This window comes from Phodopus roborovskii, unplaced genomic scaffold (assembly GCF_943737965.1).
Source record: "Phodopus roborovskii unplaced genomic scaffold, PHOROB, whole genome shotgun sequence".
NCBI classification, from domain to species: Eukaryota; Metazoa; Chordata; class Mammalia; order Rodentia; family Cricetidae; genus Phodopus; species Phodopus roborovskii.
The window spans coordinates 4,758,254-4,771,687 of NW_026126511.1; the positions used below are offsets into that span (position 1 = coordinate 4,758,254).

At 49.7% G+C, this 13,434-nt stretch overlaps 1 protein-coding gene across 1 annotated transcript in view; it reads left to right on the forward strand.

Moving 5' to 3' along the window:
* The window catches only part of Abcc4 (ATP binding cassette subfamily C member 4), a 174,255-nt gene that overhangs the window by 26,063 nt on the left and 134,758 nt on the right, over positions 1-13,434 (forward strand). Inside the window, exons 2-4 of the mRNA XM_051195225.1 lie at positions 523-633; positions 1,158-1,278; positions 8,233-8,457. Of these exons, the coding sequence (XP_051051182.1) occupies positions 523-633; positions 1,158-1,278; positions 8,233-8,457 (457 nt within the window). The remainder of the gene's footprint in view (positions 1-522; positions 634-1,157; positions 1,279-8,232; positions 8,458-13,434) is intronic.

Here is a 13,434-nt window from a genome sequence, read left to right on the forward strand (position 1 = left end):
TCCTGCCCCTTGTGATTAGATATTTTTAAGGATCCATTGTCTTTGTAAGGGAGAACGCCATTAAGGAATAAAGGTGCGGCTATTTGGATGTTGAATTGCACTCATCGGCTGGGCTGTGGGCCTCCAGGGCCTCCCAGTGTGTGTGCATGTGAGTGTGTATGTGTGTGTGCAGCATGTGTGTGCGTGTGTGTGCGTGTATGCTATGCATACTCGTGTGTATGTATGCATACTCGTGTGTGTATGTATGCATACTCGTGTGTGTGCACATGCGTGCGTGTGTGTGTGCACATGCGTGCGTGTGTGTGTGCACATGCGTGTGTGTGTGTGCAGCAAGTGTGTGCATGTGTGTGCGTGTATGCTATGCATACTTGTGTGTATGTATGCATACTCGTGTGTGTATGTATGCATACTCGTGTGTGTGTACATGCGTGTGTGTGTGTGTGTGTATGTGTGTGTGTGGTCTAAGGCGAGCGTCTACTTAAACACAAGTGTACAGTTCTCATCCCTTTAACTCTTTAACAGGTGGCTCAACCCGCTGTTTAGAACTGGCCACACACGGAGGTTGGAGGAAGATGACATGTTCTCGGTGCTTCCAGAAGACCGCTCAAAACACTTGGGAGAGGAGCTGCAAGGGTAAGCCTCACGAAGCCGCAAGGGGAGGGGAGGGGAGGCGAAGCCGGCGTGTGCGGCTTACGGCTCGCAGTAGAGTTTGGCCCTCCTATGTCCCGTGCTTCATCTCCCAACATTGTGTACTTCCCCTTAGGTTGTTCTGGCTGGGTGACTGAGTTGCCTGGGGAAAGGAAGCCTATGTTGGTAGATGTGAGAGGAGCCAGCTCCTCAGGCCCTCCGTGCCTGAGATCTGCCCCTGAGTGTGCCTTACACCAGAGCGAGTGCCTTCTGTGGCTACCAAGGTTGCTGCTGTAATCCAGCAAAGCTGGGCAGTAACTTGTTCCCTGAGGCATTCCCCCTTGAGGCTCATTTTCCTGGTGCAACGAATTCCGCCTCACTCACCTTTCTGGGTCCCTGGGGACAATCAGCCAGTGCTTGTGCAGCATCCCCAGGATAACCCCGTCACAAACACTCGTCTGGACTTTTGTCACCCTCTCCTTTACACAACGGCTGGCGGTGGTGTTGACTCAGCTTCTGTCTTACTCTAGGTACTGGGATAAAGAAATTCTGAGAGCCAAGAAGGACTCGCGGAAGCCTTCCTTAACCAAGGCCATCATAAGGTGCTACTGGAAGTCGTACCTGGTTCTGGGGATTTTTACGTTAATAGAGGTAAATGCTTGTCGTGCCCAGGTACCTGTTTCTGAGAGGGTGGGCGAGGAGGAGACCTGCTAACTGGTAGTCATTGTTAGTTAGTTCCACAGTGGAACCAGAAGGGAGAAGGGATCAGATGGGCTCCGAAAGTGTGCTGAGCTCAGGGAGGAGGAGAGACGAAGTGCCTTAGGGATGGGAGATGCTCAGGTGGCTGAGGCTGAAGGAGGTCACTGTTTCTTCTGAGTATCAAAATCCAGTGTTACGACTCAGCAGCTCAAGGCACTTACTGCTCCTGTAGAGATGTGGGGTTCAGTTCCCAGCGCCCACACCGCGGCTCACAGACATTCCCAAGTCCAGTTCAAGGGGGTCCAACACCATCTTCTCACTTCTTGGCTTTCAGCATATGCACAGTGCACGCACATTACACTCAGGTACACACACACGTGTATATACACACACAGACACACAGGCACATGCACAGGTGCACACACACAGAGGCGCACACACACAGGTGCACACACACAGAGACACATAGGCACACACACACACAGGCACACACATACACACACACAGGCACACACACACACAGACACATAGGCACACACACCCACAGGCACACACACAGGCACACACATACACACACAGGCACACACACACAGAGACACACAGGCACACACACCCACAGGCACACACAGGCACACACACAGGGCACACACATTAAAAAAAAAACAACAACGTTAAGAATGCAGTGCCATAGGAAGCTGGTGGTATTCTGTAGCACACAGGAATGCTGGTGTTTGGTCAGTGCTGTACACACAGATTCATGTTTGTTCACACTTGAGGAGACATGTCCTGTGGTTGGGAAGAGGTGCATTTGGATCAGAGCCCAGAATAACCAGTGCCTAACAAGTAATTGTTAAGTTCACCATGCCAAGTCCGATAAATGCTTTCCTGGGAAGGTATTGTCAACTTTCCCCACCCAGGTAAATAAGACTTGGTGCCATGTGCCTGGGCTAGCCCCGGCGCCCCAGAGGCCAGGACTGGTTGGAGCCTAGGAGTTACTCACCCTCTTCCCAGTGACTGTGCACTGAGGACTGGGCCGCTCTGGGCTGTGGGACAGATTACTGCTCTAAAGTTGACTTTTGGTAGCCTGGGATTGCAGAGTACTGATAAACCGTAGATGGAAAGCTGTGAGACTCTTCAGGATTGTCCTGTAAAATAGTCTTCTGCCTAGGGGACAGGGCCCGTGATTGTCAGTGGCTTGCTGGAGGGGACCCTGAAAATTTGGCTGTGTGGCTTGTCCCCTTGGTGAGGAAAAAAAGTCATTTGTGTTTTTATTTATGCATATCTGTGTGTATGCCACATCTGTTGGGATGTGTGAGGGGGCCAGAGGAAGAGGTCTGAATCCTCAGAGCTGGGGTTACAAGGCGTTGTGAGCCTCCTGACCTGGGTGCTGGCATTTCAGTAATAAAAGAAGGTTCTTGAAAAAGGCTGCTTACCAGGAACTGTGTATGAGTCCTATACACAAGATGTTAATTTTATTACTTTTAGGAATTTGGTGAGGTGGGAGGTATTCTTGTTATCAGCAATCCCCAGGTTCCGAGTTGTCAGTATCGTGTGCCCAGGCCACCCTGAAACGTGAGTGACAGAGCTGAGTTTCTGTTTCAGGCGCCTTCTGAGATGAACCCAAACCTTGCTTGACTTTAGCCCTGGGATGATTGATGGGGCCAGGATGGTCCTTGGGGCACTGATGGCACATGCATTTGTCAATTAGGATGTTTTCCTAGGTACAGTATCTCCTGGGGCCGGAAAGTTCCACGGAGTGCTGGAAAGTGGCTGTCACTGATGGGCAGCGTGTCTCACGCAGCGTGTCCGGGAGGACCTCGAGTCCTGTACCTGAGACTGGGCTGCCTCACACACCCGCATTCAGCATCTTCCCTTGAAGCAGCGCCTTCCCCGTTAGAGCTTTTACTTTGCACTGTGCTTCGAGCACTGTCTTCCTGGTTTACCGTCCACCCCTGGAGGAGGCTGCTTAACTCCCTCAACGGACACACTGAAAAAGTCCATTCCTATACTAGGGACAAATACTGATCCACTGCCAGAGGCCCCACAGACTGCCCAGGCCTCCTCACTGACACCCACATTCAGGGGCCCTGGTTCCGTCCTATGCTATGTGAGCTCCCCTTGTTCAGATCGGCTGTCTCTGTGGGTTTCTCCATCCTGGTCTTGACCCCCTTGCTCATCACTCCTCCCTGTCTGCAATTGGATTCCAGGCATTGGGCTCAGCTAGAACAAATACTTTTGTTCTCATGGACTGGCCCATTGTACTGAAGATTTGGAGGAGTCAGAAATAATTTCTGAAGGGAAAGCTAATAAGGGTCCAGGCACATTTCAAGATGTCCCAATGGGTGTGGCGCCACATGCCTACTTCTCAAATAGGTGGGAGGTTGAGCAAGATGAGGGAGGGCTGGGGTCGTCTGGGCTAGGGAAACCTTGTCTTCAAACACAGGAAGAAATTGCCTTCAGATGACGTTTATGATTTTTGTGTGTGTCCCTTCACTCTTGGCAAAAGCAGCTTCAGGCAGGAAGTGCTTGCTGGGCTCACAGTTTGAGGCGCACATAGGCCATCACCGTGGGGAGCGTGTTGGCTGTCACAGGAGGCAGTGGTCGTATTGAGCCCCTAACCAGGAAGCAGAGTTGAGGAATGTTAGTGCTCTGGCCTCCTCCCTACTCAGCCCAGGTCACGTAGTTCATGGAATGTTGCCACCCACATCCAGGGTGGGTCTTCCCACCTAAGAAATCCCTCACAGCCATGCTCAGGAGTGTAACTCCTGGGCAATTCTGTATGCAGTAGGATTGGCAGGCGCTGTGAACCAGCACGGGCTCCATCCCGAGCCAGACGCGACGAGCCATAGTTTAGTAGTTGAGTCCTTATTTTAATTTCTTCTCTGTGTTGTTCTTTGGTCTTTGAGTCTGATACAGGCAGAAGGATGAACCCCGTGTGGCATTTTGTACAACACAGATGTCTTTCTTTGGTTGACACCTGAGCTGTGTGTGTGACACGGCTCACCCCAGCAGGGCCTTCCCCGAGGGTTAATGGGGGCCCCACCAGGGGAGAGGACCGTGATGCCAGTGGCCGGAGAGGCCTTGCCTTGAGATGTCTAAGTAGCACCTCACCTCGTCTTGTGAGAACTGAGGATTGACCGTAATGCTTGGAGAAACAAGCGTGATAGCAACTAAAGGCACACTCATACAGACCAGTGAAGGCCAGCTCACAGCGTGCAGCGAGTCCCAGCATTCTGTCCCCTGTGTGCAGCTCCGGGGAAGTTTCCACACATCCCAAGCCCTCGCAGTAAAGAGCATGGTGGGGTGGTCTGCGCGGGCCTCCTCCTCAGGTCATCCCAGGCCTGGGCTTTGAGCGATGAGAGTTCTTGTCTGTGGGAGTCTCAGTGGACTCTCCTGCTTGTAGTACCCGTCACAGGCAAGGCCCGGCAGGGTGGGCTGAGTCTTGTCCTCTTGTGAGTCTTGTCCTCTTGGCCTTTGGCAAGAAGCGCCGCTGTAGGCTTACTTTTATTTTATTTGTGTGAGTGTTTTGCTTGCGCGCGTGTGTGCGTCCGTTTATGTGTAGCACGTGCATGTAGCGCCCGCAGAGGTCAGAAGACGGCACTGGATCCTCTGGAGGAACGATAGGAGGAGGAAAATGTGTATGTCTCCACTCTGTGGTACTCCTTGCTCAGCTTGTTCTTCCATAGAGTTGTAAGAACGTTCTAGAAACACAAAAATAGACCAGAACCAGGAGCCTCTGTTTGCCTTTGAGCCACACTTCAGTAATTTATCAACTCACGTTGGGACTTGAGTCACCCATGACCCTGCCCAGTCATTTATCTAAGGGTGTTTCCATTGCACCTTTAACGGTTGGGCTCTCCCCTGCAGAATCATAGTACAGTTGTCCCACAGACACATTAACTAAAGCTTTAACATCGGCAACGCGTCTTGCCAGGGCTCATTTCCCTCCTTTGTTTTCTTAACCTACATTTTATCAATTTGAATACTATATTGCCTAGCCATCCCCTCAGCTCAACTTAAATAGTCAGGATTATCAATACAGGCAATCCCAACCCACCCACCCACCCACTCACCCATCCATCCATCCACCCATCCATCCACCTACCCATGTACACATGCACACACCCATCTGTCCGTCCATGCGTACATGCCTGCATTCATCCATCCCTGCATTCATCCCTGCATCCATCCCTGCATCCATCCCTGCATCCATCCCTGCATCCATCCCTGCATCCATCCCTGCATCCATCCCTGCATTCATCCATCCATGCATCTATCCATCCATCCCTGCATCCACCCATCCATCCCTGCATCCATCCATCCCTGCATCCACCCATCCATCCCTGCATCCATCCATCCCTGCATCCACCCATCCATCCCTGTAACCATCTCTGCATCCCTGCATTCATCCATCCATCCCTGCATCCATCACGTCACTTCTTGTAATTATGTGTAACCTGAGTACCATACCAACAGGCATCAGGAGAGGGCACAGGCATTATTGGTGGCTGTGAACCTCCCAGCTAGCGTGTGGGGACTTGAACTTGTGCAAGAGCAGCGTGTGCCATTTACTGGCAGCCTAGTTCTGTACTGCTGTGTTCCCTGTACTGTGGACTGGTAGTCCCATGAGATGATGGGCAACGGCCTCCACTCTACAGTTACCTTTACTGCTTGGTTAGCAACGGTTGCCACAGTCTGGGTTGGCCGATGGCATGTCCCTCCTGAATCACTGAACATGTTGTTCTGGCAGCAGGAGTTACAGATAAGAAGTGTACCTCCCCACTCACAGGGGGACTTCATCCTCCATGCTGTGCCTTCACTGCAGGGGGCCTAACATGTGCTTGCTGTCTGTCCTGTGTGCTGTTAGCAGGTGTTCATGGTTTAGGGGAGATGGCTCCAAAATGGTGACGTGGCTGTTATTTTCCCTCTTCATTTATTATCTGCAATCTTCCCAGGGTGGCTAAGTCTGGTCTGGATAGCCCTATGGTTACCCTGAGGTGCAGCATGTATAGAAAAATCAAGAGAACTTCTTACCTTCTTTTCTTGTAAATTAGTTTTCAGACTGTGAGTGGTCCTTTGACATTCCCCCTGGGGCTCAGGAGCTCTTTGTTGGCTCAGATAAGAGCTCGTCTTCACAGAAAGCTGCTCTTGTCTTCTCTGCTGCTTTCTCCTGCACCTTTAAGGAATGATTGTATTTCGCTTAAGTCCTTTTAAATATTTATTTATTAGTGTCTGTGTGAGTGTGTGTGTGTCTGAGTGTGTGTGTGTCTGTGAGTATGTGTGAGTGTGTTGTGTATGTCTGTGTGAGTGCATGTGTCTGTGTGAGTGTGTGTGAGGTGTGTGTGTGAAGTGTGTGTGTGAGTGTATGAGTGTGTGTATGTCTCTGTGTGTGCACGCATGTATGCAAGTGTATGTGTGTGTGAGCGAGTGTGTGTGTGAGGGAGTGTGTGAGATTGTGTGTGTGCGCATGTGTGTGTGTGTGATTGTGTGTGTGAGTGTGAGTGAGTGTGTGTGTGAGGTGTATGTGAGTGTGTGTCTGTGTGTGTGAGATTGTCTGTGTGTGTGAGTGTGTGTGTGTGTGTTTACAGAGTGTGAGATTTGGTGTCACGCCTCATTTGGGGACCTGAGGTGTCTCCTGTAAATGTGCTGACTGGGGGACCAGCTAGTTAGGAAGGCGGTTTAGCTTCTTGTTTCCTTCCCCGCCCTCTCTTCTTTCCCTTCTGTGTGTGGGGTAGGATCCCCACTTCCCATGGATAGAAAATGTCCTCAGAAGCAAACTTGTCAGCTGTCTGCATGTCTCTGTTACGTGAGAGGAACTGCTCTTCAAAGCCAAGTGTCTGAAGGATTTCCAGTTCTGCCTTTTCATCCTCGGGGAGGTGGTGGCAGGGCCTACGTGTTTACTTTTGGTGACTTTGATCTGCAGTGAGTGTTTGGTGTTTTGGTTTTTCCATGGGGGAGGGGTCTGTGGAGATCTGCAGGGAGAAAGTGGGGGTGACTCCTGTCCTGTGCTGAGGGCTCAGAGTCCTTCCGCGCTGGACAGAAGTGACTTTCCCCAGAGCCTTCCCATCGGTATAGGGCTCCGACCTTTGTCTTAGAGAATAGACGGTCACTAATCTTGACTTATAATCAAATCCTAGTGCTGCAGACCAGCAGGAAATCACCTGTACCATTTGTGCTACGATTAATTTTCCATTCCAGGCTGGCTCAGTGAAGGCAGCAGTGACCCTGGGCACACAGTGGGTAGTGGGTAGAGACATGTCACACCCGTCTCCCCGGGGGCCCTGCAAGCCCTGCACCTTCACAAGCCCTGCAGAAGGTGGGCTACACTGGCATGCGGAGCGTGCGCTGAGGAAGGTTGGAACGGCCTCTTTTTTGTCCCGTGTTCTCACAAATGTCTCAGCTGGTAAGGCCGAAACAGCAGGAGGATGTGGCGGGCCTGAGTGTGCCCCTTGTGAATGGACCACACCTCCACTTCCTGTTAGGCTGGGCGGGACATTGAGAGGTCGCAGGACACAGGGTGGCATGTTTGTATTTAAGCGAATGACCACCCCTTTCCCCCACCCCCTCCTTTGGCCACATTTTTATTTCTTTTTTTTTTTTTTCTTATTCATTTTCAGCCAGGATGTTTTTTGGCAGCCTGCCTTTTTTTTCCTAACAGCTGATTCTAGTGTGTACGGAACATCCGCCGGGACCGGTCACGCGTACTAATGCCTTACTGCCTTTGAGCTTGTGACTTTGAGTTCAGGTTAGAGTACTGATTTGCTGTGTGAGGGCAGAAGCAGCTTTGTCTCCCTTAGGTCGGGGTGAGGGACGTACAGAAAGGAAGCTTGTGCGGAGGGAAATTGGCGTGACCTGTATTTCTTCTAATGGATGTTTTGTTTATTTGTTTCTTTCTCTCCCTTTCAGGAAAGCACCAGAGTGGTCCAGCCCCTATTTCTGGGGAAGATCATTGAGTATTTTGAGAAGTACGACCCCAGCAACTCTGTGGCCTTGCACATGGCTTACGGCTACGCCGCTGTGCTGTCCGTGTGCACGCTCGTCCTGGCCATACTGCACCACTTATACTTTTACCGCGTGCAGTGCACCGGGATGAAGCTGAGAGTAGCCATGTGCCACATGATCTACCGGAAGGTAAGTGACACCGACCTGTCAAAGCATGCAGAAAGCGTCCTGGGAGCGTGTCCCCTAAACGAGTTGGGTGTCGTCGTCGTGGTGTATGCCTGTGTTCTCGATGCCAAGGAAAAGGAAGCTCACAGGTTCAAGGCCCTCTAGGACTCTCTGACTAGACCTGGCCATAAAAACAAACCGTTTAAACCACACTAGGGAAGCTTGCTGTCTGGCTTCGGCTATAAAAATTATTATTATTAATTATTATTTATTCTGCAAACTTTCCAAACTTTCCCAATAGAACACGGAAGTTTCCTCTTGGTCAGGTGGTGGCTGCTTGTAACACCAGGCAAGCTATTGCATTTCTAGAGAATTTGGGTAAGCCGTAAATGCAGCATTGATTTTTTTTTTTTTTTTTTTCCCACTGTTTCCAAGGCTAAATCTCTTAACCGTGTTTATGGAAAGTTTTCTGGTGTTGTTCACTGAAGTCTTCACTGCAACAGGCCACAGGGTTTTCAGGATGAAACCTGGGAGAAAAGATTCTTCTAGAAAGGGAGGGGTGTTTTTACACCAACTGTTTAATTACGTTTGATCTAATTCTGTGAACGTAAAAGGAAATATAAGCCAAACCCATACTAAATACAGGGCGTATTATAGTTGTGTGTCTTGTTTTAAACATAGGAAAAGTAATTTTGGAGAAAACGTTAGCGTCCGTGTGTCTTGTTCTGATTTTTAAATGTGTTTCGCCTTGCTCCCACCGAGGTTTAATGATAAGACCTGGTGTGATGTGCTCAGTGCCTTTTGTGCTGGGCACATTAATCCTGGGTTACCCTGACTGTAGCAGTGATGAATGATGTCACTAGGGAGCAGGGGCAGCCACCAGGAGGCAGGAGGCAGTGTCTGCAGGACTCTCTGGGCACCACTGGCTAGTCTGCTACCTACATTCTGAGCAGCCACCAGGGGTCCGGGGCATAATCTGGTCCACCACACTACACTCTCTTGCTTTCCTGTTTTTACTTTCATTCATTTAATTATTTCATTTTATGTGTTTTCCCTGCATGCGCACACGCACACAGCACGCACACACACATTCTTTCTGTCTCTCTCTCACACACACACACATAAACACACACACACACATATGCACATATACACACACATCCACATACAAGGCACACATACACACACATGCACACACTACTCACCCCCCCCCCCCCACACACACACATGTCATGGTACCTAATGCCTGAAGACCCACATCCTCTGCAAGGGCAATGAATGTTCTAAATTGCTGAGTTATTTCTCCTGGCCATTTTCCTTCCTTTCTTTCTTTATTGTTGTTCAGTTGCCATTTGGAGATAACATCAAATGATAGAAACTACCCCATTAGCTACATTTATTTTGGTTTATCTACAACTTCCATGGATTTTCTTCAGCAAATACAAAGTATCCACTACATGTCTTCCTTGATAAGTTTTATTAATCTTGGTGTTACGTGGTTTGTGGAGGCCCCCGAAACTTAGCATCTCTTTTAGGATCTAGCCTAAAACACATCTAGTCTGTGGTGTGTAATGTCTGTGGGGTCTGATCAGGGGTCTTTATCATCACCATCTTCGCCGTCATCATCATCATCATCATCATGATGTCTGCGGCATGCTCTTCTATCATGCAGGAGAATATCGAAATTTCTCTACAAATTGTCTCTATTTTAATCTTCCTAGATGCCCCTTAGCTCCCTAAGAGCTTAGGAATTTTCATTACCACTGTACTGTGGACAACATAATCACTCGAGTCAGGTGTGAGGTCCAGGTAACGAGAGCTCCTGTGCAGGTGGACCCTTCTATTTTTCTCCCTATTTCGTCTGTCAGCACTTTGGAACTGGCCTTTGGGAAATCTGATCTGGCTTGGTAGCTTTGCTTACCTGACTGTAAGTAAACACCTCCCGAAGGTATTAATTTGTTGGTACAGTGATCCCGGAAGTATCTCTGTGAGGTCCAGGGTTGCTGGGGTCAAACCAAAGACTTAGCCTGAAACTCTAGGAACGTGGGAAACACGAATTTCCTCTTGTTGGCCTTGGGCAGGAAACATGCTGAGGGAAAGCGATAGGATGCCCCATCTCAGGAGACAGCTTCTGCGGGGCTGAAGACGGCCAGCGTGCCTAGGCCTCACCGCCCAGTCCATGTCCTAGGAGAAATCAGATTGGGTGGCGGGAATGGAGTGACCCTTTTGTTCATGGTACTGAATGACCTCATGGGATGGGTCTTATATAAACATGGCTTGTTGATCTGGAGAGATGGCTTGGTTGGTGGAGAAAGTGTTGGTTATGGGAGCATGAGGCTCAGAATTTAGACACCCAGACCCCATATAAAGGCCAGGTGTTATGGTGGCCTGGCCTAACTGCAATCTTAGCACTTCAGATGGGGAGACAGGAGACCTCTGAGCAAGTTTCCTGCTTAGACTGGTCAAATTGGAAACTTTGGGTTTCCATGCCTTCCTTAGTAAAGAAAGTGGAGAAGAATTCATGACGAACCCTGGTCTCCACGGTGTCCAAGTATATGTGGATGGATATGTACCACACACATACACATGTAATGAGGTGACTTGCCATTCTTTTACCGTGGCCGCTTTGATAAAGCTGCACTAGCACTGGAATGCTGTGCTCACAACCTTTGGAAGATGAGTTGCTGCTGCCTCTATCGAGAGACCAGTGCCCTTCCTTCACTAGTTGATCTGGATGCAGGTGTGACTCGTCCAGCTTCAGGTCTCATGAGATTTGTTCTTTGGCTTCAGTGTGAGAGAGAGAGCCACCTTGGATGAAGATGGCTGCTCTAGTCAAGGTGAGAATGAGTCGAAGACATCTGGGACCCTCTATCCCTGGGGCCTTCTTTGTCTCTCTCTCTCTGATCTTGGCTCAGGCTCATTATAGGATTTAAGGGCTGAAAGTCTGTGTGTGGACACACTGGATGATGGTCTCAACACTGAGGACGGTCTTGCCATTCTGATTTTCATTATAAAATGCACAAGGCACAGCGTTTCTCCCCTCGGGTCTACGGTGCAATCTGCAGGGCTTTCCCGGCTTTGTGTCTTGTTTGAAGAACCAGGGCCCGTTCCCGTTGGAAATGATTACTGAGGCTTTGGATTTGAGATGGCTGGCTTGCTTTGAGTGCCCAGCCAAGCTAAGGTGGTTGGTGGCTGCCTGTGTTGATGTTAGTGTCTCCTCTTTGAGTTGTTTTCCTCAGGCAAACTGCTCTGGGCTTCAGCAACCTCATCTGTAAAGCAAAAATGGTATAAGCTCCTTCCTTGTGTGTCTGTGGTAAGGACCTGGGTCCATCTGTGTAGGGCAGTTAGTGTGGAGTCGACATGCAGTGAGCATTTCTACATTCCTGGTGCCTTTGTTATTGGCACTCAGTCATGGGAGGTTTGAAGACACATATGTAGGTAGGTGTGCGCAGGGGTGAAAAGTGGCTTGCAAACGGGTAGACTTACGGCTTACAGAATACTCCGGGCGGTTGGTGGGAGTGGGTGTCTGGTCCAGGAGAATGTGTGTTCAAACACTGTTAAGATCGAAAGACAGAGAGGAAATGTAAGGACACCATTACTCTCCTGGTGACCTTCTTTCTTCCTTGAGCTAGGCGACATCTACAGTTTGCAGAACCTCCAAAAATGAAAGTATCACTTCCTGGAGGCCAGTCCCTCGACATGTAAGTGGGTAGCCACGGTTAACGTTCTTCGCTGAGGAGGCGCTGCCCTGTGCATTGTGCACAGAACACTGAATAGGAGTCCTTTATCTCAGGGACCAGCCCTGCACACTGCCTGTTTTTCTAACCGTCCTGCTTTGTGGCCGTTTGTATGGCCGAGCAGGAGGTGTGGCCGGTGAAGTGTGGGTTTGATAGCCTGGCTGTTTACGGCTGGGGAGCTGGCAGCTCTGTGTGTACAGTGCAGGGCGTGGCAGCGTGTCCTGTTGGGAAATAGTCCTACCTTTCTTGTTGAGAAGACAGAGGCCGGCAGCATGTGTTAGGAAAGGGTCCACAGGTTTCATCTTGAGTCACATGTGTGCTTAATAAAACAGCCCCCCCCCCCGGGGCCGTCTCTGGAAAGGAAAGGTCTTAGAAATCTGTATGCTGAACTTGTGTCCTGGGGAATGTTTGGGGCATGTTGTCGTGGAGGATGAGGGCTGGCACAATAGTTGAGGGTCATGGCGGGGGGTGGGGACGACGACAGATGTGGCCTCTTTGAGAGGGACAGTGTGACATGAACCCTGCATTGTTTGATCTGTGTACTTACTGAGTGAGGTTGAGAATATCTTGATGGTAAAATTGATCTGAAATAAATGCACATCCTCTTTCAGTTTTTAAAGACATCTTTCTAGATTTAAGGTTTATAGTGGGTGGTTATTTCCTTTTGTGCGTTCAAAGGTAACTCAGAACATTTAAACTACAGAAGTTAAAGGTCATGGCACAATACACAAATCACAGAGTGGGTCATTTCAAGTACACTTCATCTGTACCAGTAACACTCACCTTACTCTGTAGCCAAGGTTGCTATGGTCTCCGGAATCCCTTTGCTCTTGCAAAACCAAATCTTTGTAGCCATTAAATACCTACTGTTGCCCCTAGCAACCACCGTCCTATCATTTCCCTCTCTTCCTGGTCCCTAGCAACCACCATCCTATCATTTCCATTCCCTCCCGGTCCCTAGCAACCACCATCCTATCAGTTCCCTCCCTTCTTGGTCCCTAGCAACCACCATCCTATCATTTCCATTCCCTCCCGGTCCCTAGCAACCACCATCCTATCATTTCCCTCCCTTACCAGTCCCTAGCAACCACCATCCTATCATTTCCCTCCCTTACCGGTCCCTAGCAACCACCGTCCTATCATTTTCTCTCCCTTACCGGTCCCTAGCAACCACCATCCTATCATTTCCCTCCCTTCCTGGTCCCTAGCAACCACCGTCCTATCATTTCTCTCCCTTACCGGTCCCTAGCAACCACCATCCTAT